This window comes from Artemia sp. Qi Xiang Cuo, chromosome 15 (genome assembly GCF_049724085.1).
Source record: "Artemia sp. Qi Xiang Cuo chromosome 15, ASM4972408v1, whole genome shotgun sequence".
Lineage (NCBI taxonomy): Eukaryota > Metazoa > Arthropoda > Branchiopoda > Anostraca > Artemiidae > Artemia > Artemia sp. Qi Xiang Cuo.
This window is the reverse complement of record NC_142808.1, coordinates 13,104,762-13,132,579: the sequence shown is the minus strand read 5'-3', so window position 1 is coordinate 13,132,579 and position 27,818 is coordinate 13,104,762. Positions and strand designations below refer to the sequence as shown.

General features: G+C 36.1%; 2 protein-coding genes across 2 annotated transcripts in view; both read left to right on the top strand.

The window, feature by feature from the left end:
- The first annotated feature begins 921 nt into the window (after positions 1–921).
- PRL-1 (protein-tyrosine phosphatase 4A family member PRL-1) overlaps positions 922–27,818 on the top strand; it is a 111,366-nt gene continuing 84,469 nt past the window's right edge. The window contains exon 1 of the mRNA XM_089101605.1: positions 922–1,050. The gene's annotated coding sequence lies outside the window, so the exon portion shown is untranslated. The remainder of the gene's footprint in view (positions 1,051–27,818) is intronic.
- On the top strand, positions 953–26,286 carry Polr2H (DNA-directed RNA polymerases I, II, and III subunit Rpb8). Its single transcript, XM_089101607.1, has 2 exons — positions 953–1,050; positions 25,762–26,286. Exon 2 carries the CDS (start codon positions 25,785–25,787, stop codon positions 26,235–26,237), a length of 453 nt encoding a protein of 150 aa, XP_088957733.1. The 5' UTR covers positions 953–1,050; positions 25,762–25,784; the 3' UTR covers positions 26,238–26,286.

The window sequence follows — 27,818 nt, the reverse complement described above, 5'->3', positions numbered from 1 at the left end:
GCAGTGACCGTCATCAGTAGTAAAACTAAACTAAAAGAATAATTTATGTACGAAATAAAATACAACTAATAATCTAATTCTTTCCAAAGCAAAAACGGAAGCTAGTCTTGTACCTTCTTGGATCCGGTTCATTAACATTGAATGAACTAACACTTGGACAGTGGTTAATTGCATTGGGTGAATTGAACTTTACTCTAGAAGATTTTAATAAATTATCGTAGATAGAGTTCAAACCAAATTCACCCGTGTCCTGATTTAAAGCTATATTCATGAATAAAATTTTCCTAATTTCAAGAGTTTTGCAAAAATTTTGCTTCAAACCCCGGTCCTTAGAAATCAAAAAAACATTATCAAACAAAATAAAATGGTCTGGAAAATTTAAAATATGTTCCGGAAGGGCTGAAGTGAAATCTTCAGGCTTAGGATTTTGCTTTGAAGCTGATGAAATAGAATCTTTATGGTGCAGTAATCTCATTTCCAAATTCTGGTTAGTACGTCACACATATGAGCTTCCACAAGTACATGGGATCTGATGTACCCCAATTTGTTGCCCCTATGAAGTTAGATCCTTCCCAGAATTTAGAAAATTCCCAAAAGTATTACAACTCTTTAAAACTACCTTTAGACCATTACTCTGTAAAATTCTTTTAAGTTTTTCACTTAGCTCGGGTACATATGGTAAAGAACAAAAAACATCCTTCGCCTGAGTTGTTTCCAAGACTCCATTAGAAACCTCTAGAAACTTTTTCCTTCTCTTTGAAAAAGTCTGGTTAACTAACTAAATTATTTCGAAGACTAGATTTCTAATGAAGTTTTGGAAACAACTCAGGAGGAGGATGTTTTTTGTTTCTGTTTTTTAAAATACTTCCTGTTAATGTACATTGCCATTTTTTTACTACCACATTTTGCTCAAAAGTAGTCATATCTCTATGGTTTCAACGGAAATAGAAATCTCAATACAGGGATTACAAAAATTCACTTCACTAAGAAAAGCAGAACCTGGATATCTTTCCTTAGAGATTTAAAGATCCACTTAATTCAACTCTTAAGGTGAGCTTGAAATTAGTAACCCGATTTTTGTTTGTATTCATCTAATTTACAAAAGTCTGGGTACGTTAGTGCCTTGATGAACATAGCTTGGCCTACCATTCCATGTTTTAATACTTTTGGCTATCTTGAAAAGGGGTTAGGTAAGGAAAATAAAACATTCAGGGATGTATCTACAGGCTAAAGTATGGGTAAATTTTTAGCAGTTCATGTTATTGACTTACAAATAACATGAAAAAACCACCCAATACCTATTTTTATGCTCTTTACATATGTAATAGCTGTAATTGCATATAGGCCTATTGCAAATTCAAATTTACCCACCGACACCCCTCTAATGTGCAAATATATACCCTGAATTGTCAAATTTGAACTTGCAAAAGAAGCAATTAATATATTTGTAAAGAGCATAAAAAGGCATTGAGTGGTATGTTCACTTTGTAAATCAATAATATGAACTCCAAAGTATGTTCTGGGAAGTTATTCTGAAGTACCTACCTCAACTCCTTCTCTCTCTAGAGGACCCTGATGGTAAATTTCTACCAAATCATATTATTGAGTTAGGAATAAAGTAAATACACCATTTGATGCCTTTTTTGGTCAATATCTACGAAATCATATTATTGAGTTAAGACAAAGTGAATACCCATTCAATGCTTTATTGATTACAAATAATAAGCATTTCTATTGGAAATGAATTTCAGGCTCCCCACCTATATGTGCCAATTCAGGGTTAGGTTAGGTTGTAGGAATATATGCCCTGAATTGGCATAGGGGGGGGGGGCTGAAATTCATTTCCGATAGAAATACTTATTGTATTTGTAATCAGCATAAAAAATGCATCAAATGGTGTATTCACTTTATTCCTAACTCAATAATATTATTTGGTAGATATTGACCCCTTTTTTTTATGCTGATTATGAATATAATAGCCTAAGCATTTCTATTGGAAATGAATTTCAGCCCCCCCCCCCCTAAATATGCCAATTCAGGGTTAGGTTAGGTTGTAGAAATATATACCCTGAAATTGGCCTATATACCCTGAATATATGGGGAGGGGCTGAAATTCATTTCCTATAGAAATTATTACTATATTCGTAATCAGCATAAAAAAAGGCATCAAGTGGTATATTCACTTTATATGTAAGTCAATAATATGATTTGGTAGAAATTTACCACCCTGACTTTTGATGACCTTTAAAAATCTGGGGTTACCTACATATGACAATATAGAAACTTTTTTCTTTATATCTGAGCAATAGAATAGGCTATTTTCATTTACTCTTGTATAGAATGCAGTATAAAGCCAAAAAGAATATGATATCATACTTTCTCCTATTATGTAGAATGATAAAAAGTTATACAGATGATTTTATGCCTAATTTTTTTTATAGAGCAAACATAAATAAAGTCACACAGATGAATTTTTATATCTCATGCTATTATAGAGCAAGCAAAAATAAAGTCACACAGATGACAGTAAATTTTTACCAAATCATATTATTGAGTAACAACTAAAGTGAATATACCATTTGATGCCTTTTTTATGCTGATTACAAATATAATAATCATTTCTGTTGGAAATGAGTTTCAGCCCCTGCCTCCCCTTAATCTAACCCCCACCCCCAAATGTGCAAATGTATATCCTGAATTGACATATATAGGGGGGGGGTATAAAATTCATTTCCAACAAAAATGATTATTATATTCATAATCAGCTTAAAGAGGCATCAAATGGTATATTCACTTTATTTGTAAGTCAATAATATGATTTGGTAAAAATTTACCCAGATGACTTTTTATGTCTTACACTATTTTAGAGCAAACATGAATAAAGTCATACAAATGACTTTTTATAGTCTACCTTGTATGTTTGTAATTATATATTTCTATTTCTAGAGAAAAGATGGAGAATGATAGGCCTATAAAGTTTTCTCTATGACTTTTTAAACTTCAATTTATTGTAGAGAAGTACAAATAAAGTTATACAGAAGACTTTTTGGCTTTCTTATTTAATATGTGATCCACTAAAATATCATACAGAAGAAATTATATTACCCCACTGATACATAGAGAAAACAACAAAAAGTCATATGTAAGAATTTGTTCATGTTTGCTCTGTAATGTTATGAGGTATAAAAAGGGGATACCACCAGATGGCTAATTTGAGAGTATATATATATATATATATATATATATACAAATTTTTAAATTTGCCAACCTGCAAATCAGTATTTTAAGCCTAGGAGTCCAGCTAGACAAAAGGAAACATATTAAGAAAACCATTCTTACTCCATATTATGTAGAATAATCCTAGTTAACACATTTTGCAGGGGGAGAGCTTTTATCTTCACTTCTTTGCTTGCTTTTCCAGTTTTTCTAAGAAATTCATGAATGTCTTTGAGCCTATATATTCACAGAATATATACCCCCACCCCACTAATATGTAAATATGTACCTAGAATTGTATCCTCAATCTAAATATAACATCCATTTGCATCACAAATGAATTTTACTCTCATATTAGCCATGTGGTGGATGTCCTATAAAAAGTCATCTGTAAGACTATTTATGTTTGCTCTATAATAGTATGAGGTATAAAAAGTCATCTGTATGACTTTATTTAAGTTTGCTTTATAATAGTATGAGGTATAAAAAGTTATCTGTATGACTTTGTTCATGTTTGCTTTATAATAACAGGTGGCATAAAGTCATCTGTATGACTTTATTCATAATGCTTTATGCTAGAATGATATATTAAAAAGTCATTTGTATGACTTATTACCTTAAATTGCATTGTCCAGCAAAATAAGGAAAGATCCTGTAGAGTCCCTGGTCAGTGACGATGGGGAGTCACTGGTTTGGCGGTATCCCACTCTGTTTTCCATGGTTTGGTGGACCAATTCTTATAAATGGCAATCTTCAATGTATTGACAGCGATGACAGCTGCATTGGGAAGAATGTTCCAGGGGCCCACCACTCTATTGGAGAAATAGTGGTTATGGAGTCTGCTGTTAGCTTTCTTCCTGAGCAGCTTCTTACTATGTCCTCTTGTCCTGAATGATTTGTCAAGTTGTAAAGGACTCTGAGAAGAGGAATCAGCATGCAGTAGCTTGTAAGCCATAATGACATCGCCCCTCCGCCGTCTGTAGACGAGTGTTGGGAGCTGTAGTTTGTTCAGGCGGGATGGATAGTTGAGGTTCTTGCATCCATCAATAGCTTTGGTTGTGCGCTTTTGAACAGATTCTATTTTCTGTTGGTCACTCTTATTCAGAGGCATGGCAACACACATCCCAAACTCCAGCAATGGTTGTACGAGACCCTTGTACAGCTTTGTCATAACTTTAGATGATCTCTATGTACTGTATGCTTAATTATTCCGAGGGTCTGAGATGCTTTGGCAACTGCTGTTTGGGTGTGTTTGTTGAATTTTAATTCTTCATTGACAACTATTCCCAAATCTCTTTCAGCTACCGAGGAACCAATTGATTGTCTAGAGCCATCCCCCCTACTCATATGGTACTGCCACTTCTTATTCTTTTTCCTGAAATATACCACCTTGCACTTCTGGATGTTAAACTCAAGCTTCCATTGGCAGGCCCAAAGGGAAAGTGCATCCAGGTCTTCCTGTATGGTGGCTCTAGTTGCTGACAACTCTGCGGGCCCAATAAGCTTTGAATCATCAGCATAGAAGCTCATCTTATTTCTTACAGCCCGTGGAGCATCATTAATATAAATATTGAAAAGTGTTGGGCCCAAGATTGTTCCCTGGGGCACGCCACTATCAACTCCAGCAACTTCTGAGAAAAACTCTTGCCCGTTATCCCCAAACACTCTATCTCTGCTTTCTTCCTGAGAGGAACTGCATCACCCATTCAACAACCTCCACATGTATCCTGGTAGCTAAAAGTTTAGCCTTCAAACAACGATGCCAAACTTTGTCAAAAGCCTTTGCAAAGTCTAATAGAATCATATCAGCAGGGATACCCTGGTCCAGCAGTTTGGTGACACATTCATATGCGTCAATAAGATTTGTCTTGACCAAGCATCCAGATCTGAATCCATGTTGGCTATCGGTAAGTAGTTTATTGTCAATCAGGTGTTTCATAACAGCAGTGTTTGCAATTCCTTCGAGGATTTTACTGACTGTTGAGGTGATGCTAATTGGTTGGTAATTGGCAGCACAGTTCCTGCTACCACCCTTGTGAACAGGTGTAATATTTGCATTTCTCCAATCTTGAGGGACTTGTTTTGTGTCAAGAGACTTCTGGAACAGTTTTGCTAGGGGAAGGGCAAGCTCTGTGTGAGCCTCTTTCAAAGTTCGAGGGTGTACCCCATCAGGGCCAACTGACTTATTTGGGTTCAATCTTTTGAGCTGTGATTCAACATCGAAAGTGCCGATAGTAATAATTTGCATCGGTTTCTGAATATCATATTCCGGAATTTGTGGCAAGGGGTGATTATCTGGAGGTGTAAAAACTGACTTGACCTGCTGGTTCAGAGCTTCAGCTATATTTCCAGGGTTGCTTATGGTATTCCCATTAACAGAGAGTTTGGTTACCAAATGTCTTCCGGGCTTTTGAGTGGAGGGATACTTCCAAAATTTCTTTGGATTTGTTTTCGATGCTGAAGCTAAAGACTCCTCATACTTGTTAGTAACTTCTCTTGTAAGGTAGCGGACTTTGTTTTGTATTTGTTTGAATTTGTCATGATTAGCCTGCGTTGGGACTTCTTCTTCTTCTATTTAACAGCAAGCGGGCTTTTCAGTATAACTATTTAGCCCTTTTCCTTTTGCTTCACTCTGTGGGCTACAGAGCTACTGGCTTGATTGCCTCATATTTATTAGATATATTCAGATATCTTTCAGCAGATCTTTCGACTCTAGGAGTTCAAATATAAGATGATAGATGTAGATTTCTATGCTCTGTGTGCAGGTATAGTTGGCTAGGCTCTTGGCTGATAGTGGGATTTTGTGGTGTTTGTAGTATTTTAACAGTTTACAAAGCAAGGTATGTTGTGCAGAAGTCAGCATATTACATTCAAATAGGCAATGTTCAATTGTTTCATTATTAATATTACAATGCCTGCAAAGAGGGGACAGGGTAATTGAACCACTTTAATTAGAAAGCTTATATGAGAATGCAAGTAAATTTAGTCAATTTGTTCCAGAACGAATTCTATGATAAATTTTAGAGAGATACGTATTGGGAAAAGGGAAAAGGATTGGATTAATCTTATTAAAATTAATATCTGATAGCCTCCAGCGGTAAATATCTCTAATTGGGATTGGTCTCCCACTTGGCTGGTCAATATTTATAGCATTTTTTGCTATTTCATCAACTTGATGATTACCACTTATGCCAGAGTGGCTAGGAATGTACTGAAAGTAAGTTTTTATTCCACTTGAAGCAAGATTATCAATAATACTGAGACAATGATAAGTGTCAATGTCCAACTTATATTGAGGAGCTGAGGCCAGCAACTCAAGGCTGGATAAAGAGTCGGAATAGATGATAATATTATTCGAATTATCAATCAAAGGTTGGTTTTGCTTAAGGTGTTCTAATGCCATGATTATGGCATTTAACTCAGCAGACATTATAGATAAATTATTAAATAATCTCTCTCCCATTGCAATTTTCAGGTGAGGAAGGTAAACACCACTTGCAACCTTCTCATCCATTTTTGACCCATCAACAAATATTTGGAAGTGATTTTTATAGGTAATTGTATTAAGTTCTGCAAATTTTTTCTGGACAAAAGCAATGGGGGTTAAATCTTTATTCCATTTTAAAAATTCAGTATTTATTATGGGAAATGACCAATTCCATGGAGGGGATTGGGGGAAAGTAGGTGCAATAGAATTTGCTGGTACAGGGAACTTCTTTTGAATATTGGCATACTCATCTGCAATACCTCTATACATGGCTGGATTTCTTAACCATGGACACCATACATTAACCATACATGGACGTCCTTGTACCTTCTCCAGAACTTCTTCTTCTTCCAAACTGCTAGTTTGATTTCTCATGTGATGAAAGGGAGTGTTCTTGGTCTTTGTTTCCAAGTGGTTGTTGTGTGTTTTGCGATTGTCTCACTGAGGACCCTTTTCATCTCAAGCCAAGCTCCCTGTACATTATTCTTTTCGACAAAAGACCAATCTTGGTTAGCCAAATCTTGCCTGACCTTGTTGTAATTTGTAGACACATGTTTTCTAAAATTATTTGTCTGTAGGTACAACTTTAGTCGACAAGTTATGGCTATATGGTCGCATGCGCCAAAAGGTGGCTCTGAGTCTATACTTTGGATTGCCTCCTCATCTTTGACAAATAGGAGATCTAAGAGAGATGGGTTCTGGCCCTCTCTGTACCTAGTCGGGAAATTGATTGTCTGGTACAATGAATGTTCTTGCAGGCATTCGAGGAGTTTGCTAATCTGGTCATCGTTATCTCCTGTAGCAGCATAACCACTAATCAATTGGATCTGAGGCAGGTTGGAGTCTCCAACAATTACAATATTATGGCAAGGACGACTCATCACCAAACTTATAGAATTTGCAATCGCGAGGTGAGAACTTTTTTGGCAGGGAGAGCTTGGGCTTCTATAAATACAACCTATAATTAAGGGGTGACCCTTTAGCTCAATTTTTATCCAGACATGCTCCACCCACGGCTCATACTGAGAACCAAGATTAAGGTCTCCTACCTTCAGTGATGATTTGCCATACAGGACAATTCCTCTTCCTTCTGGTTTCGACAGATTTGAGATTATTCTGAATTCGGTAATCTCGATTTGTATGTCAGTCAGTGGCACTGAAGAATACTTTGGTTTAACTTCAGTGAAGGCAAACACGCTCACTTCAGGTCTTGCCGAAACTATAGCTTTTATTTCATCCATTTTTGTGGTGATGCAATCCACGTTACTGTAAAGCCTTAATAGTCCGTCTTCATTTTCAATGTGGGCATCAACAATATCTCTAAATTCCGACTCACAAGATTCAAAAGTGGAACTATCCAAAGGTTCTCCGCTATGATTACTTGATAATGCACTTGCAAACGATTCATCATTATTGATCTCAAATGTGGGGCTTGCGTTTGAATCACTCACACTAAAGTTTCTATGTACAGTACTATTTACATTGTTTTGACAGGCATCAACTCCTAGATCTCCATCACCTGCAACCCCAGCATAGCTGGAGGCTGCTGGAAGTTTTTTGGGACAATCTTGTTGCCTTTAATCACAATATTTGATTCACCACCTGCCCGCCTTCTGTATAGTTCTTCATATAACTTCTGCCTTTTGTCACGGTCTGTTTTTGATACATCATTTCTGAACTGAACTGCCCCTTTTTTCTCAAAAGATTTCTGGAGAATCAGCTTCTTGATCTTGAAGTTGGGGACAGTGAACATGATTGGGGGTGGGCATAGTGCATTTTGGGTTATGAAAACAGTGGGATTCACTAGGCGGCAGATGTTTGAAATAGGGACACCAGGTAAGCCGTATTCATTAGCTAGGTGCTTGCGGACAAACTGGGCATCATCAGTTTGAGTAGCAACTCCAAAGGCCACTATATTCAATCTTCTCTTCTGTCTATCGCGGTCTTCAAAGATAAGCACCTTCACCCTGCTTTCAAATTGTTCGTTTAGGGCTTCCTTTAGAGCAGTTGTTGTGGCAGCTCCCGAGTGCTGCTCCAGGGAGCATACTCTATCTTCAAGGCCGGTGAACTTAGTGTCTATTTCAGCTTTCAGTTCATCTTTCAAGCTTGAAAAGGAGTCTTAAACTGCTTCTTTGATTTTCACATCCAGGTTCTTTATTGTGTCACCAAGACCACCTAGTGACCTTTTTATGCTACTGTCCACAATTTTCGCTATTTCTGAGGCATTAACACTGCCTTTTGGGTTGCCTTTGCACATGGGACATTTCTACTCACAGCCCATGCGGCAAGTCATCTTTGTTAATAAAATATATTCTGGTTCTGAAAGATCAAGGCACTCTACGCACAGCCATCGCTCACAATCTTCACAGTTCATAGCATTAGAACCTTCATTCAAATTGTCTTCACAGGCTGCACACTTCTCCGTACCCTTCACCGGGCTAACACGCATCCATTTGCTCGCCATTTCTGGTTCTGGATAAATAGCGGAAGTTTATCAATTCTCTTGGACAAATAACTCTTGGCAGATACCACTAGAGAACTTGCCACAGTTACTTTCGCCTCTTCTGCTAGCTTTTCCTCTCCTGATGCTCAAATGAAAGTATTGTATATTATTAATGTTCAGAATGCTAAATTTACTGTCTTGACAATTTTCGAGGTAGACAAAATGTGGGAAGTGCAATACTCAAATCACCTGTTCCCAGCAGTTTAAGGATTAAAATCCCGCTGGTACCAATTCGGCCTCTTGTTTGTTTGCTATTGCTCCCTTCTGCACAAATTATCCACCAAAAATGCGCAAAAACAGATGAGCAAACGTAATCAATGGTGTTTTTTAGTATTTAGCGTTTGGCAACTGCGCTTTATTGCTGGCTGCAAATTTGGAAGAAGGAGAAAGACACTAAATTCAGCTTGGCCTTATTTACAAACAAAACACAGCTGTTTAATATCAGACAAAAGACAAGTCCCCTGGGAATAGAAAATAAAAATTTTCTAACATCAAAATTCAGGTAGGTAAAATCACACACTAGGAAAGTCACTCAAGATGCCACAATATATTCTATCTGAATTCCTTTCAATAGTCCAATTATATAGGACTTCATTCATGTTTGCTCTATAATAGTATGAGGTATAAAAAGCCATCTCTATGACTTTATTTATGTTTGCTCTATGGTAGCAGGAGGCATAAAAGTCATCTGTATGACTTTATTCATAATACTATATAGTAGAATGATATATAAAAAGTAATCTGTATGACTTTATTTAGGCTGCTCTATATATGAAATCCTGTAGGCCTAGGCTATAAAAAGTCATCTCTTATGACTTTGTGTTGTTTGCTCTATGTATCAGTAGGGTAGGCTAATATAATTTCTTCTGTATGACATTTTAGTGGATCATATATGAAATAAGAAAACTAGTATAACTTTATTCAACCAGTATTCAAGTTTCATTTTCCTAACCTAACTCCTTTCCAAGATAGCCAACCATAGCTAAAGTAGAATTTTATCAAAGTTAAATTTTCCTAACCTAACCCCTTTCCAAGAAAGCAGAGTTATTGAAATCATTGTATAATGCCTTACAAAAATCAATGTGAATCATCATCCAACCAATTCTGCAACATTGTAAATTGTCAGGGATTTCCAAAGATTTGTAAGAATACTTGTCTGGTTGTTCATTGTTGTGTTGAAGAAGGCCTTGGTTGGTTCATCTGTCAAGAGGTTTTATTTTATGACTTATTTGTGGACAGAATTAGAATGCTATATTTGTATCTCCTCAGTAGTATTGCTAGTAAGGATGGTGGATGTAGTGTATATATTAAAAATAGAATAGCCAAGGCCAAAGGAGTTTTTTCACAGTTGATAAAAGATTGGAAGAATAAAAGATAATTCTGCAAATCAAGATTAGAATATTGGAAGGTACAGTAATGATAGTGGTCAAGTATGGTTCTGAAATATGGAGAATCCCAAAGATGGGGGCAGCTTTGTTAGGTATTTTGTGTTAGGAATTGTCTATTGATTCTTCATGGCACTTGACTAACTGTATTTCAATGAGTAAGCTTTCTGAAAAATATTGTTCTATCCCACTTTCTAGGGCTATACTGAGAGGAATGTAAAAATGGTTAGGACACATTATACAGATGAAGGATGACAGATTGCCAAAGATATTCCTTTTCAGCCAACCATCTGGCACCAAATAAAAGAGCAGGTCATCCCCAAAGGGATTGTTGGAGGGATTTAAGGGAAGTTGGAACTTCTTAGTGGGTATGAAGAGGGAGGCTTTGAATAGATTGGGATGGAGAAGAAGCATTCTTACCTGTGCTGGCCTAAGGTAGCTTTGTGCTGTGGGTAGTTTTTGTAGTAATTGTAGTAGTAAGGTAAAAGCCTTTACCATTTTGGTTTTTTGTCCTTGTAGTTCAGTCTAGGTTAAATTCAAATTGTTTTGGAGGACATAGCAATCAATTTATGCTGACTTATTGAATTGGGGGGTTCCCCTAAAATTTGTGTATAACTCATAAGAGCATAACAAAAATGCATATGAACAAATTTTTGATGCGTTTTTTAAAGTTTATTTTTAAATCCCCCCCCCCCCCTGAACAAGAATCCTGGAGGCACCCTTGGCCAAGGGATATATCCAGGTTTTGACTGTAATACAATTGCCATGGTAGCAACTATTTCATCTGGAAACAGTGTTGAGTAGGGAATTAAATTGTTTGGTGGGTAGGGAACCATTGACCTGTTGTTGTTAGTTTTGCTACTTCAAAAAAGGGATCTTGCATCAATTTTACTTTAATTACCTTCAGAGCACAATAAGGTCAATGCTGGATCTGTTCTCCTCTGTGTCAATGATGTTAATTTGGAACATCACTGTGAAATGGCCCCAGTGATGTTGCATTAGTTGGGAGCTGAGAGAGATAGACTGTCCCACTTATATTTCCATGGCTTGTTGTTCCATTCTTTGTCAAGTCTTGACTTGAAGGAGGAACTAGTGGGTGCAGTCATGGTTTTGTCTTGAAGGTTGTTCCAGTTGTTGGAAATATGCTCAGTAAAAAAGTTTTGGCATATTCTGGTCTTCACTCTTTGCTTTGCTAGCTTCTGTGAGTGTCCTCTAGTTTTGTTGACGTGTATGTTTTTGAGGAGGGTGTTTTTTGGTTGGCTATTATATTTGTAGTTCAGCATCATATCACATCTGCAATGTTTATAGAGCAGTGTTGGTATTTTTAGGTGCTCCAATCTCTTATCATACAGCATATTTTGCAGACCTCTGATGCATTTGGTGGCACGTCTTTGAACTCCTTCAGTTATTCTGGTGTCATGCTTGTAGGAAGGGGTGTATACATGCTTGTAGGATGCTTGTCAGGCATGTTCCAAAGTCCAAGAATGGCCTAACAATAGCCTTGTAAAGTCTCAGGAAGACAGTACAGGAGCGGCTGGTGATAGTGCATTTCAGCAGGCCTAGACTCAAATTAGCTTTTACACAACTTGTTACCAATGCCCTTGGAATTTCAGTTACTCATCAACAAGTACTCCCAATTCTCGTTCTTCACAACCGGTTTGTTGCTGTATATCAGACTGCAACTTCTGGTAACGTATGGTATACTGGTGGTGAGGATTGTAATTGCCAAAATAGAGAATATTGCATTTATTAATGTTAAACTCAAGCAGCCATTCACTGGTCCACTTCTGGATTTTCTGGAGGCCTGATTGCAGGCTTTGTTGAACAGCTGGTCCAAAAAGCTTGGAGTCATCAGCGTAAAGTGTGATGTTATTTGTGGCTTCCTTTGTCATATCATTTAAATGAGGAAGAGGGTGGGGCCTAGCATGGTACCCTGAGACACTCCACTGATGACACCACATGGTTCAGATAATACTTTATCACCATCATTGGTGAAAAGTTGGACCTGCTGCTCTTGGTCTGTCAGGAAATTCATAACCCATTCTACTACATCATTGTGGATGCCAACTGCCAATAATTTGGCCCTAAGGTGTCTTGGGACACCTTGTCAAATGCTTTGGCAAGGTCAAGTGAAATAAGGTCAACAGATAATCCCCTCTCCAGAAGGTCAGTGATTATATTGTAGGTTTCAAGTAAGTTGGTCTCAACTGACTTTCTGGGGAGGAAGCTGTGCTGGTCTGGTGACAGTATACTGTTGGACAGAGATGTGTTAGAATTTTGGCATTCACAGTGCATTCCAGGGTTTTTGCTACAGCTGAGGTTAAGCTGATTGGCCAATATTTCTCTGCATTTGTCTTTTCACCTTTATTGAATATTGATGTAATGTGAGAGCTTTTCCAATCCAAAGGCACAGTCCTTGAGTCAAGGGACTTCTGAAATATTTGACATAATCAAGTTGATATCTCATTAGACAGTTCTTTTAGGAGCCTTGGGTGAATGTTAACCAGCCCTGCTGACTTATTAACATCTAGCACTTCAAGTTGCTTTGTGAAAGACCCTAGAGTAATCATGATAGGTGGCATAAGATTCGATACACTGTACGCTGGACTCTTGGGGAGAGGACCGTCATGTTCATTAGTAAACACTGATGCAAATTGCTTGTTGAGTAATTCAGCAATTTCTCATAGGTCAATAGTTTCTGTGTCATCAGATTTCTTCAGTTTCTTTATTGAATGTCTACTATGATCTTTGCTGGATACATAGTTCTAGAACCTTTTGGGGTTTCTCTGCTATCATCTGCAAGCTTGGACTTGAAGTTTGAATATAGTTGTTTAGTGAGATTGTGTAATTTATTTTGAGCCTTTGCAAACTTTTCATAGTGATAATTTTTCCCCATTTCATGGTACTTGTTCTAGTATTGGCTTTTTCGGTTTCATTCTCTATGTATCTGAGGGGTCATGTGTGGGAGTGTCTTGGGCTTTGACACAAGTTTGGTAGATGTGTGCTTTTTCTGGAGCATTGTAAGCTCTTCTTGGAATCTGATGCATAGTGGATCTACCTCCCCTTGAAGCAAACCCCCAGTCCATGCCACTCAACTCTCCTTTGATTGCTGCATAGTCAGTGTAAGTCTTCTTGATAGAATTTTTTGTTATCTTGCGTAAGGCTAAATTGACTTTGATGACAAGGTGGTCACTTCTGCTTAAAGGGGGGTGGTAACTTATACTTTGTAGCTGTTCTTTATTCCTAAGGAGTACCAAATCAAGGAGGGTTGGTCTCTGAAAAAGTTGATGCCTGGTTGGCTTTTCAACTGTCTGAGGGAGGATCATGAAAGCACTTAGAGAAAGGGTTAGAGGAGCTTCTATCCTGCTGGAAAGGGTCAAATGGAAAGCCTTCTCTCCAGTGAAGGGTGGTGAAGTTTTGGCAGCATTACACTTGGATGATAAAGCTGCCTCAATGCTGTTCACTTTGTTCCTGATAGCACTGAGTTCTGCTCTAAGTGTAGTCTTAGATTGCACAATTGTGTTTGAGAGACTTGCCTGGAGGCTTGACATAGCTTGTGAGATCACCTGTGTAATGTCTTTGATAGTAGCTGCAGAATGCATAGGAGTTATGACTGCAAGAGCAGCCATCTTGCACTGTGGGCATGTCCATTTAAAACCACTTACATCTTCCATTTTATTTAGTAGAGCATACTCATTGTCAGATATGTTCAGACAAACAGAACACATCCATTTGTCACAAATGTCGCAATTCAGCGCACTTGAGTTTTCATCAAGGCACAGTTTACAGAGTACACACTTGTCCACATTCTTTTTTGGGCTTTCTCTCAGGTGCTTTGTACTGCGTAGTGGCGTCATTTTTTGGCTGGATTTTAAAAGTCGACCAAAAGAAAATTGTATTGGCAACACCAATAGGGAAAATTCAAAATATGTAGACATTGAAATCTCCAGGGGATTAAACTTATATATTATTAGTTGGAAAACACATAAACTGAATAAAACACTAAGATGAGTAACTATAATTTAACACTTTAGGATTTAATGATTATGAAAATAACACACTAGAATTGGAAAAATGTCTTAGACACTCAGTTTGAGTCAATAATTCACGGTTTAAATTTCACACATCTCATGGGTTTGTTGATCAACATTGACATATTTTTACTAAAAGTATTTTGAGTACACTGTTTGCTATAGCCTGATTTATGAGGTTTTGAAGGGCCTATAAAATTGTGTCTTAAATTTGGAAAAATGAATAAATACTAGTAGGCCTTAAATTTCAAATCATTGAAATTATGTTTTCAAAGCCTAGATTAAAAGAAAAAGGAGACTTCAATCAAAATGAAGGTTGTAACAAAATATAACAAGGTAAAATTGAAGAATTGCATTCAAATATAATCTTTTTGATCACAGCTAAATCATATTCAAAATACATATTGTGTAATTCAACTTCTATTCTCTGAAATTGGTCCCATTCCTCCTAGAATTTTAGCCCCCCTCCTTGATCCCGAATTTACTTTTTTTTTCAAGGTATTCTCATTGAATATTCCTTCTTTGATATTTTCATTTAAAATTTGAAAAAAGACAAATTTGCCCACCCCCTCCTAGATATGGAAAAATACTTTTTAAGCCTCCCTCCCTGAAATTTTTGTGAATTGATGCCAGTGACTAATCTAAAATCATGGTTTAGCCCAAAGAGCATCTGAGAATTCTAAGGCTAGAAAAGGTGATTGGGTTGAAAAGGAAAATCTCCAATGTCATCTAGTGTTTTGCAATTCTATTTGACCCTAAATTCTATATTTTTTTCCCTTTAAACTGCCATTACTAAAAGATAACATATCTTCTAACTAATGCCATCTTCCCAGCTGAAGAAATTGGTAATACCAAGCAGCAGCTTTATAAAATGTTCCTAGGGTATAATCCAAGGTTTGTCATTCCTAGAATGGGCATTCACCGAGTTAGATAAGATAAGATATTTATTTCAAAAAATGACTATCACAAGCCCCGAAGGGCCGAATTTACATTTCGGGGTCATATAATAAAAAAAACATGGAAATAGCACGAGAACTAAAAAACTGGCTAAACAATACCAAAAAAAACCATATCAGAAAGGCAATGCCATTCATTAGTCTAAAAAACAAAAAGTGTTAAATATAATAAAGTTAAAAAGGCACAAACTAAAACAAAACCAAAAAAAAATTGAGATAAAAATAGTTTTGAAAAGATTTAAAAGAGACTATATAAAACGGGGAGGGAACAGAATAACCAAACAGACACAAGCATGGGTATCACCAGTACAAAAAAAACAAAACAAAAAAAAACTAGTGGTTTATTTGATCAGTAATGAAGGGGACAAAGGGATTTTCATATCCGGAGGTTAAACAATGGATGGGGGACAAGATAGGGATGGGTTCAGAAACAGTACGTGGCAGGCGGTGTCTGGATGGGGAGTGTCTTTTGGGGAAAATGTTTTCCGTGCGAGGGTTTATTATTGCATTTTTTGCAAAACGGAGGCATAGCGTTCCTCTCATGTGCTCAAGAGTTTCCAGCTTGGTCTTTTTTAGAAGGAGTGAATATGGTACCAAAGTTTCTTTAAAAATTATTCTTAGGGCTCTTTTTTGAATAGATTCAATTTTATCTGATTCATTACGGGAGATGCCAGGATGCCAAACTGGACAAGCATATTCAAAATGCGGGCGGACAGAGGAAGTATAAATCCTTAAAGAATGGGATGAGGGGATGTTAAATTTATTCAAGAGCTTAAGGAGAGACATGGACGCATTAGCTCTATGGACAATATCTCTTATATGGATATCCCACTTTAAATTAGAGGAAATTATAACTCCAAGTAATTTAAAGGAAAACAAACAAATATCTGGGGGGATAGGGTCAAGGAAAGTGGGAGTAAATTTCAAGAAATTTATCATGATTATATTTGATTTGGTGGAATTTACTTTCATATTTAGGTTCTTTGCTTCATTCAAAATATGGGTTAGAATTTCAATGGGGTCTCTTTTAATATTCCTGTCACATACTTCAAGGATTAACAAGTCATCCACGTATTTCCACCTTTGGGGGAAGTCCTTACCAATATCGTTAATCATGACTAGAAATAAAAGTGGTCCCAATAAGGTACCTTGAGGAATTCCACAATATATAGGGAGGGGTTTAGAGAAAATATTTTTGTATTTAACAACTTGAGATCTATTTGAAAGAAACGATATAACAATATTTACTAACAGAGGATCAAGTTTAAAGTTAACCAGTAGTGAACGAATAAGGGTGGTGTGGTCAACCAGGTCAAAAGCTTTTTGGAAATCAACTAAGACAAGGTTCAGCCAGACATTTGGTTTATCAAGGTTACTTGCGATGGTATGCATTAAGTGCACAAGTTAATGGGTGGTGGAAGTTTTTTTTAAGTTACCAAACTGCCGGGTGTCAATACGCGGACAAATTTTTTCCTTAAGTCAGTCACAGAGGAAACCTTCATAAAGTTTGGAAAAAACAGAAGTGAGTGTAATGGGGCAAATGTTGGCGAAAGTCAGACTGGTGCATTTTTTAGGGACAGGTGTTATAAAACCTTGTTTCCAGCAACTTGGGAATTTACCAAATTTTGTGATGTGGTTGAAAATATTTGATAAAGGCTCAGCAATTTTGTCCAAAATGGCTTCAATTAAGTCAACTGGGAAGTCCAAGGGACAAATACTTGATTTTCTAAGCTTAAGAATTTTATTTATAACATCAGAGGGAGAAATAAAGGGGAAGGAAGTATTGGGAAGAATAGTTGGACTTGAGCCAGTGAAAGGGGGGAGACTTTGCATGATGGAAGCAAGGTACAAGTTCAAATCGTTGGCAGTCTTATTAGGGGGTTCAGGGAGATGAAAATCAATTTCGGAAGGACTTTTTCCGCATATTTCTTTAATTTTTCTGTACCATTGCTTAGGCTTGCTAGAATAAAGATCTTTGACGTTATTATTATAATAATTAGAAACTTCTTTTCTTAATTTTTTCTTTAGGAACTTCCTTAGACTATTAGCCTCAGTAATACGACCTGCTTTGAAAAAAAATGATTTTTTTTTCTTATAAGTTTTTTAAAAGACTCAGTAACGTAAGGCTTATCTGTAGAACACGTTTTAAATTTTTTCTCAGGGAAGTGGAATTCATAATTACTCCTCAATAGATTTGGAGGGACAAAGCCATGTAGTCAACGTCATTTGTCTGATACACAGTGAACCAATTTTCAGTAGTAATCCAGGAGCCAAAATTGAAAAGTCCTGAGTCAGTGAGAGGTCTATGAGCGGTTTCAGTTATAGAAAACGACTGTTTTACTTAGCCAGCGGAGATAGGAAAAGGCTAAAGTGGTAATTACCCCCTAGAGGGGGCAGAGTGGAGACGGGTTTGTAAAATTTCGAAAGATTAGTGCAAATTAAATCAAGAGTAGTATTGCCTTTTGTAGTAGGGACATTAACGACCTGTTTTGATTTAAAAGCGTTACATGTAGAATCAAGTCTTATATCGTTTGCGTCACCCATCAGTAAAATTCCTGCATTTGGGTATTTTGATAGTACGAAGTCAGCACTTGCATTTAATTTTTCGATAAAATTTATTTTGTCAGCGGATCTCTGATTAGGGGAGTAATAAAAACAACAAAGGACAATTAAATTAAAAGGACGCGGCAAGACTTTAGGTCGAACACACACCCACATAACTTCATCAAATGGAGTAAGACATGGAATTGGGATTTCACTTGGGTATAAATCTTTACGGACAAAGAACAGAATTCCGCCACCTTTCTTGCCCAGAGGGTGGTTTTCTGGTCTGAGTTTATTAAATTGAGAAAAATTATTAATCTTTAACATGTGTAAATTTTGAGCTTGAACTTCAGTAATAGCGATTACATCTAATCTATATATTTTAGAAAGGGTGTATAATTCATTAATTTTTTTAATGTGAAGGATTTCAGCGTTGCTAAACAAAAGTTTGGGGAATCGAAAGCGACTTGTGAAGGTACCATTTTCACGCTTTACTTTTTTTATATCACAGTTGGGATCAGGGGTTCTAGTGGAATTCTTGACGGGGGCTAAACTTGGATAGTGAGAACAAGGGACAGGGGGATCAAGCTAAAGCTAAATGGCCAGCTAAAGCCCATCATCAAAACTTTGCCAATTTGTTTTGAAATATTTCCAAATTTTTTTCTAGTCCATCCAACAGAAAAGGGGCAAAGGTACAAAGTGAAAAACATCTTTAACCTAACCCCACCCCCTTAATGTGCAAATGTATAACCCAAATAATACAATTCCAATGCATTCATTGGCTTCTGAGATCAAATTCAGGAAACTTCTTGACTGTGACTGTGTTAGGTATAATACATAAGTACCATTTTTTGTAATATTTCATTGCAACTAAACAATTTTTTTTTTTTTTTTTTTTTTTTTTTTTACTTTGTTACATTTTTATTGAAAAGTTGATTGCTCCTATTTTTATTTTTAAATTAAAAGATACACATTATTTTCTTATATATTTTGAATGAACTATTGTTAAATAAAAGGTCTTTAGCATTTAAAATCAACCTTGCAGATCAACTATATGACAACTAAAAGACAAAATGGAAATACTCTTTACTATTGGTTATACTCAATGTTTTGTATGCAACTAGTGATCAAATAATATTTTTGTCAATGTGCAAAACACAGAAAAATATATGTATATATTTTGGCCATTAGGTAATCTTCCAGATCCCAGGCAATATAAATCATTTTCAACTATCATTAAACAATTGTCTGACAGCCACCCAAAATTAAAAGATGATCCCTTCTTCTTGAAACTGAATGTACCAATAAATTAAGGCTTATTTAAACAACCATTAACAAACTGGCTAAGTACTGTCTCCAATCCACTTAAACCTCTCTTTGCTGTAATACCTTATGGGAATTGGAATCTATTCATGTGTGAGTAGCAATGTGAAGGAAGAGACATTATTTTGTACCAAGTTATAAAAATAGTATATCTGAAACATCTTGCAATGAGTTGAGGCATCAAGCCATTTCAATTAAGCCAGTTTGGCCCAAGCTTTTATGATGGTGATTTATTATACTCTTGTTTTTTGTTTTTTTTCTTTGTTGCTTGCAGTACAAAAAGACATCTATTCAGCATTTTTTGTTTATGATAGTTATTTTAGATAGAACTTTTTCTGTTCCTTTGGAGTTTGCATTTAGAAGAAATGAGTCCAATTTGGGTATCTTCTCATCCATAATACTCAAAGAGAGCAGTGAAAGTTGTAGCATGATAGCAAAATTCTCCTATTGCTTGAAAACTCATTCCAAGAAAAATAGGATTGAAGATTGTGAAGTTTCCATAGTCAATGAATGAACTTAGATCAGCTTATTTTATTCTATGGCTATTAATGATACCACTGGCGGATCCAGGGGTGGGGGACTTATTTTCTTTCTCTGACTATTCATAAAATCACGGGCAGATTTGGGGTGGGGGACCTGCCCCCTCCTCAAGTTTTTTTCTTGCGCCCGCGGTCCCTGTTTTTTTCTTTTTTTAGAATAAATTGGTCAATTTGGTTAGTTATTGGCATCTGCCCCCCACCCCACAAGATTTTCCTCATTGGCGACCTCGTCACATTCACATTGTTCCCCCTTCTAAGATTTTACTCTAGATGTGCCACTGAATGATACTGAAAAGAAATAAACAGGATATGGTTATTTTGCTAATAAAATAATTTTGTTCTTGTTGTGTAGTGGTGCAGGGGGCTTGATCTTTGCTGGGTAGTACCCAGAGTTCAACCTCAGCTGTAGCAACTCACTTCAGGGTCTGGAGTTTGGTACTGGTGATGTGATTATGTAAAAGCGTTCCATACTAATCTGAAGAAGAAGAAGAATTTTGATTTCAGAAAAGGTGTATTTCTCCCTTCAGGCTCAAATACGCTAAACCTTTAGGGCTTTTTCCTATCAGTTTTTAAATTTTACTGGTTTAACCCCCTCCTCCCTACTTCACAGACATTGCTTTACAAGAAATGAAACAATTTACCATTGCCTTTTTGAGTTTAATATGCTGACTTTTGCACAGCTTATCCTTCAATGTAAATTGTTGAAGTGCTTTTAACATCACAATATTTCACGATCAGTCAAGAGCTTAGCTGACCTAATCTGTACACAGATTACTGAACTAGAAATATATTCCCTATATTTCAGTTCCTAAAATCAAAAAAGCTACTGTAAGACATAGATTCAAAACTGAACCATCACAAGGTAAACAATTAGCAACCACTCATCCAATGCATTCAGTGAAGATTTTGCCAGTCAGTGAAGATTGTTTTTCTGACTGGTCAGTTGAGTCTCAAACTAATTTGCGAGGGCTTGTTGTACCATCCCTTGTCAACTAATGAATTGAATGACTCAATACAGGCTGAAGAGACTGTATCCTGGTCAACAAGTTCCATTGACTCACCACCCAATTAGAAAATAATTTGCTATACATCCTTGAATTGGCACACTTCTTGAAAAGTTTTTGATCAGGTCCTCTTGTTCTTGAAGAGACACCCAGTTGAAAGATATTTGGGAGAAGCTCTTTATTGTTGAGCAGCTTGAATGTCATAATCATATCACTTCTCTTTTGGTGATAAGCCAGTGCGGGTTAATTCAATTTTTTTAAGAGAAGGGGGTAAGAAATGTCATGGAAACTTCTGATGCATTTAATTGTACATCTCTGAACTGATTCCAGAGTTTCTTGGTGTGATTTATTAATTGGGTTGGCAATTTACACACCAAACTCTAATTTAGGCCAAATTAAAGCTTTAAAACAACTGAGGGAGAACAACTACTGAAAGTTCTCTCAAGTATACCGAGAGTTGGACTAGCCCTTGCAACAACAGTCTGGGCATGTAAACTGAACTTTGTGTATGAACTTTTCTTCCAATGTTCAAGTATGCTTTGCATTTTGTTTGACCTTATCTGGATTGTTTCATAATCCAATGCTTGGTAGCCTATCAACTTTTATTAGTAAAACAATCTAACCATCTTAACTTTCTTGCGTTATTGCCATTGGGGGTGGGATTTAACTATATTTTTTGTGTAACCTTTTTATTTATGTACACTTGTACAATTAATATTCAAACTATAACCCTGAAAAGTAGGTTGCATAGATTTTTACCTTTTTGAAATGCCAAGACAAGTTTTATCTACAAGTATGTTTCAAGACCAGTTTATTCTATTATGTTTATCCCTCCTAAGAAATATACCCTCACACCCTCCATGATAAGTCTTGGATCCTGTACATCTATGTCCCCCAAAAATTGTTAAATTTTTTTTTACCCTTCCATCTATCCCCCCTGATAAATTTGCATGTTTTCATTCTAAGGACTAAACCAGTTATCACCAAGGAAACATAACTAATTTGTCCATGTCTCTTAAAACTAGTTGTACAAATTCAATTGTTATACTATGATTGCCATCTTCATTGAGAATAGCTAGAATTTATGCCACATTTGTGGACATAATTATTGAGTGTATTATTTGATGTGACAATCTCACTGTTAGTATCTTATGACAGTCTTGAATATTGCAATTCAGATAACCAAACGTGTTGTATAATCCAACAAGCAATTAGATAACAAATAATAAGTGAAATGGTCAACAGACCAAAAAAGCAAATTTTCATGGTCCTGTAAAAAACAAAAACGTTTAAAGTCTAGAAATAGATTGTTTTTGTTTATAATAGTATTTTTGAGGAAAAGAAGAATATTATTATTTTTTATTCCCTCTTTTCAAGTGGTATTTCTGAATTATAACATGTCCTGATATGTTTTAATTATAAAAGCCAATATGTTGCCTGGCTAGACTAAACTATAAGATCCATTACTCCAGGAACTAAATTATTGTCTGTCCTTTCCTCTTCAATAGTATTCTTATTCCTTTCAAAATAAAAATTATTTGGAAGCCTGGGAGTTATTTTCATGAAAATAGCTGAAGGTTGTTGCATGGTTTTTACCCATCAAAAACGTTGCTGTCTACCATCAGCCATCCCTGTCAAAGTGTGAAATGTACATCACCATAGAATTCTGCAATTTTCAGAGAAAAATTCTGTTTTTATTGTAAAATAGCTGTAAACCCTTAAAATAGCTGTAAGGGTGTCTAAACACTTACACCCTCCCTTCCTGAAAAATCAGTATGGTGTGAATAAATTTTCATAACCTACATATACTGGTCAAACTGTCTTTATGCTGATTGTCAGTTTAAAAATATGAGCTCTATAATGCTAACCCTTGATTTTAATAATTTTAAATGGGTCGACTTGCAAATTACTATTTCAGGTGTACTTAGTGTCAATTTTTAAGGGAAATAGAAGGACTTACACTTAGCTGGGAGATGGACCTGAGACCTCATTAAAAATATACTATCAGCCTCAGTCAGGTGTGTAGCTGCAGCATTTTTATTGGGGGGGGGCAAGAGGGGTCCATATCCGGTAAGTCAAGGGGCATGGGTTATATAATGATTTTTTCTCTTCGAAATATTGAGGGGGGACATCCCCCCCCTAAGAACGCCTCTGGTTGATTTTTTTCACATTACCTTGCTCGAGGTCACTTGAAGAGTAAGATGAGCTTCCACAGTAGTAAATTTGATAGACACAATGTCAGTCAAAGTCTTGGTATTGTCTATTATATAAAATACACTCGAGAAGGGAAGTTTGATGACAGTAAAATGAGATGAAAATAAAATAATTCATTAGCAAAGTTGTGAAGGTCATTTGTGAATTATTAAATTGGGAGCTTCGGTGTCGGTTGACCGTCTCAAAGACAAAGACAAGTTCATTATTAACGCGATTCTTGACCTAGTTCATTTTAGTTCATTATTAACGCGATTCTTGAGGAAGCCGGTTAGTTTGCTTTGACTAGTGATAGAATATAGTGTCTCATCATGGATGTTCAAATTAAGATTTGGGATTTGCCAAAGACCAAAGAACAGGCAATTACATTTTTCCAGGATAAGGGGTTGTTGCCCAAAATAAAACACTGCGTCAATGGACATACAATGACTTTGTACTCTTACGAGAAGAAGCAACATTTTTGGAAGTGTAACACTAGGGTTCCGCAAAGTGGAGGAACAAACGGCACCTCCCACCATCATTTATATTCATAGTTAGTAGAATGCATGTGGCGGTAAAGGCAGAAAGTCGAGTTCATTTTAACGCAGTTCTTGAGGACATATCTGCGTTCTGGGAGTATATTTCCAAATTGTAGTTTTCAAAATTTTGCTAATAAAGTATTCTATTTTCATCATATTTTTTTTTCATTAGGATTAACCAAACTTCATTTATCGAGTGTGTTTTATATAATAGACAAGTACCAAAGTTTTTCTTCAATGAAGGTTAGAAGTGCCGAAGGTCTTTCACATTGTCTGATCTTTTCCAGCATCTTTCAATTTTAAAATCATGTCAGAGAGAAAAATTTAGTTGCCAGAATTTATCACATTTCCCCAGACAACCCAAATTTTTAAGAACTTGATCAACTTTTTAAAATATTTACAGTTTTTGATATATGCTAACTTGTATAATATCTTAGTATTGTATATAACTTGGATGCAAGGCCTTACCCAGGATTTTTTCGAGGGGGGGGGTACCCAAAAAATTTTCGGGGGGGGGGGTAAACAAAAAAAAACATGAACAACGCATACAAAATTTGTTTATATCCATTTTTGTTACGGTTTTAAGAGTCAGACAAAGATTTCGGGGGGGGGGGGGTGTAAAACCCTTATTAACCCCCCCCCCCTGGGTACGTCCTTGCTTTGAGGTACTCTTGAGATGTGAGAGATGCTCAACCTTGAGGCTCCAGTATTTGTTGCTGTTCTTAGGCTTTGTTTTGTCTTTGGTTTATTATGTGTATTATTATTTTACATAGCCTAAGGATTGCCAACAAGAATGGAGTCTTAATAAGGTTCATTAGAATTGTTTTTGATATATGCTAACTTGTATAATATCTTAGTATTGTATATAACTTGGATGCAAGGCCTTACCCAGGATTTTTTCGGGGGGGGGGGTAAACAAAAAAAAAAAACTCAAAAACGCAAACAAAATTGGTTTTTATTCATTTTTGTAACGTTTTTACGAGACAGACAAAAATTTCGGGGGGGGGGGTGTAAAACCCTTATTACCCCCCCCTGGGTACGTCCTTGCTTTGAGGTACTCTTGAGATGTGAGAGATGCTCAATCTTGAGGCTCCAGTTTTTGTTGCTGTTCTTAAGCTTTGTTTTGTCTTTGGTTTATTATGTGTATTATTATTTTACATAGCCTAAGGATTGCCAACAAGAATGGAGTCTTAATAAGGTTCATTAGAATTGTTTAAAGAAACTTTTTCCTTTAGGCTCCACTATTGTTTTGCTAATCATGGCAGAATTATTCATGGACATATTTGACGTCAAAGACATTAATAAGTGTCTTTTTGACGTTAAAGAACCCTTTTACTAAGGATAGCAAACAACACTGGAGTCTTCAGTTTTGTGTTAGAATGATTTGAATTGCTGAAAACAATTTTCTTTAGACTCCACTGTTGTTTGGCTAATCATGGCAGAATTATTTCAGGACATATTTTACATCACAGATATTGATAGTTATCTTTTTGACTCCAGAGAACTTTGCAGGACCTGAAGTTACTCTACTCTAAGACGCAAAGTGGTGCTTAGTTTTTAGACTCCAATTTCGGTTGGCGTTCTTAGGCTTTGATATGCCTTGGACTATTTTGTATTTTATTTTTTTCACATACTTCTTGTAGCCTAAGGATAGCAAACAACAATGGAGTCTTAATTTTTCTACTTGGTTCATTATAATTGTTTATAGAAAATTTTTCCTTTAGACTCCACTATTTTTTTGCTGATTATGGCAGAATTATTTAATGACGTATTTGACATCAAAGGCATTGATAAGTGTCTTTTTGGCATCATCTTTGACGTAAAAAAACTTCGCAGGACGTGAAGCTACTCTGAGACGCGGGAGGTGTTCAGTTTTTAGACTACAGTTTTTGTTTTCGTTCTTAGGCTTTGTTATGTCTTTGGGCTGCTCTATATATTTTATTTTTTTTCACATACTCTTTTAGCCTAAGGATAGCAAACAACAGTGGAGTCTTCATTTTTGTGTTAGATTAATTTGAATTGCTTAAAATAAATTTTCTTTTAGACTCCACTGTTGTTTGGCTGATCATGGCGGAATTGTTTGAGGACATATTTGATGTTAAAGACATTGATAAAGAAGGCAAGAAATTTGACCGTGTGAGTCGTCTTCATTGTGAGAGCGAATCATTCAAAATGGATTTGATTTTAGACATCAACTCTTGGGTCTATCCCATGGAGTTGGGGGACAAATTTCGTCTTGTTTTAAGTAGATCGTTGAAAGATGACGGCTGTACTGACAACGCTGAGTATAACGCAAGTGATGTTGAATCTGCCAAGGCTGCCCAGTTTGAATATATAATGTATGGAAAGGTGTATAGAATTGAAGGAGATCAGGCTGGTATGGATGCACCATCAAATAGGATGTCGGCTTATGTGTCTTTTGGCGGATTACTTATGAGACTTCAAGGGGATCAAAATAACTTATCTGCTTTTGAGATGGACCAAAATTTGTATTTGTTGATGAAGAGACTGTCCTTTTAGATTTAATTCTCCTTTTTATACAAATAAATTAAATTTTACACACCGGTTTCTGTTATAGTTGAATAACTGTATATACATAGAGGCACATACCCAACATATATTGCATATTTTTTTTTTTCTTGGGAGAATCTAGAATGCCCAATAACTTTAAAGCAAAATTTCAAAAGAAAGTGCATATTGCTCTACTGGATAGTGACTATAGTTTGTCTCCTGTGTTTTTTGGCTTTTGAAAGACACACAGCCTTTTCTTGATGTCATGACGGTCAAAACGGTCAAATGGACCTTAAATTAGAAGTGGTACGTTTGTAAAATTATATTTTTTTTATTGGACCTTTAATTATTGCCTCGGTTTGTCTTTTGTCATTATGAAAGACATATAGCCGAACCTTTGTTTCTTTCAATTGTTCAGGTGGTGGGACAAAAACTTCTTTTTCTTCCAACGATTTATCTAGTCCATATTTTTGATTTTCAAAAGTAGGGTAGGTATTGATGACCTTATTCAGGTCAAAATCCAAAACCCAATCATCATTGCTATCATTTTCAATTTGTTTGGTTCATTACACCTTGGCTTATCTTTTGTCATTATGAAATACTTATTGCCAAACCTTTTTTTAAAACAAAGGTATGGGGCACGTGGCAGGTTACTGTATATAGATTCTCACTATCGCTTGTCTTCTAAAAGCAGACAAATTGAGCCTTTTCTTGATGTCGTGACGTCCAAATGGAACTTAAATTAGAAGTGTGCCTTTGTATTTTTTTTTTTTATTTTTTTATTTTTTTTTTTTTTTTTTAGTGGACCTTTAACTTTTGCCTCGGCTTGTCTTTTGTCATTATGAAAGAGATATAGCCGAACCTTTGTTTCTTTTAATTGTTCAGGTGGTGGGTCAAAAACCTATCTTTCTACCAACTATTTATATAGTCCAGGTTTTTGATTTTTCAAGGTATGGAAGGCATTGACGACCACATTTGTTTCTTTTAATTGTTCAGGTGGTGGGACAAAAACTTCTTCTTCTGCCTTGGCTTGTATTTTGTCATTATGAAAGACATATCGCTGAACCTTCGTTTCTTTTAATCGTTCAGGTGGCGGGACAAAAACTTCTTTTTCTTCCAACGATTTATACAGTCCTTGTTTTTAATTTTCAAAGCTATGGTAGGTTGAAGACCTTATCCATGTCAAAATCCTAAACCCAATTATCACATCACTATTATTTTCAATTTGTCTGCTTTGTTACACCTCGGCTTATTTTTTGTGATTATGAAATACATATTGCCGAACCTTTGTTTTTTTAACAAAGGTATGGTAGGCATTGATGACCTTATCCATGACAGAATCCCAAACCGAATCATCATTGCTATCATTTTCAATTTTGACTAGTTTTGATTCTTGCTGTCTAGGTTGATTTTCATTGTCTCGCTGCTCTTCATTTTTGACTCCATCACTTGTTCGGTGTCGTATGTCTTCTAACCACGTGTGTCTTTGCCCTTCATTTTCATTTCTAACACGGTCTAATTGTCATTTTCGCATATCTTCTAACCGCCCATGTTTTAGCTCTTCATTTTCATTTTTGACACGTTTTTTGG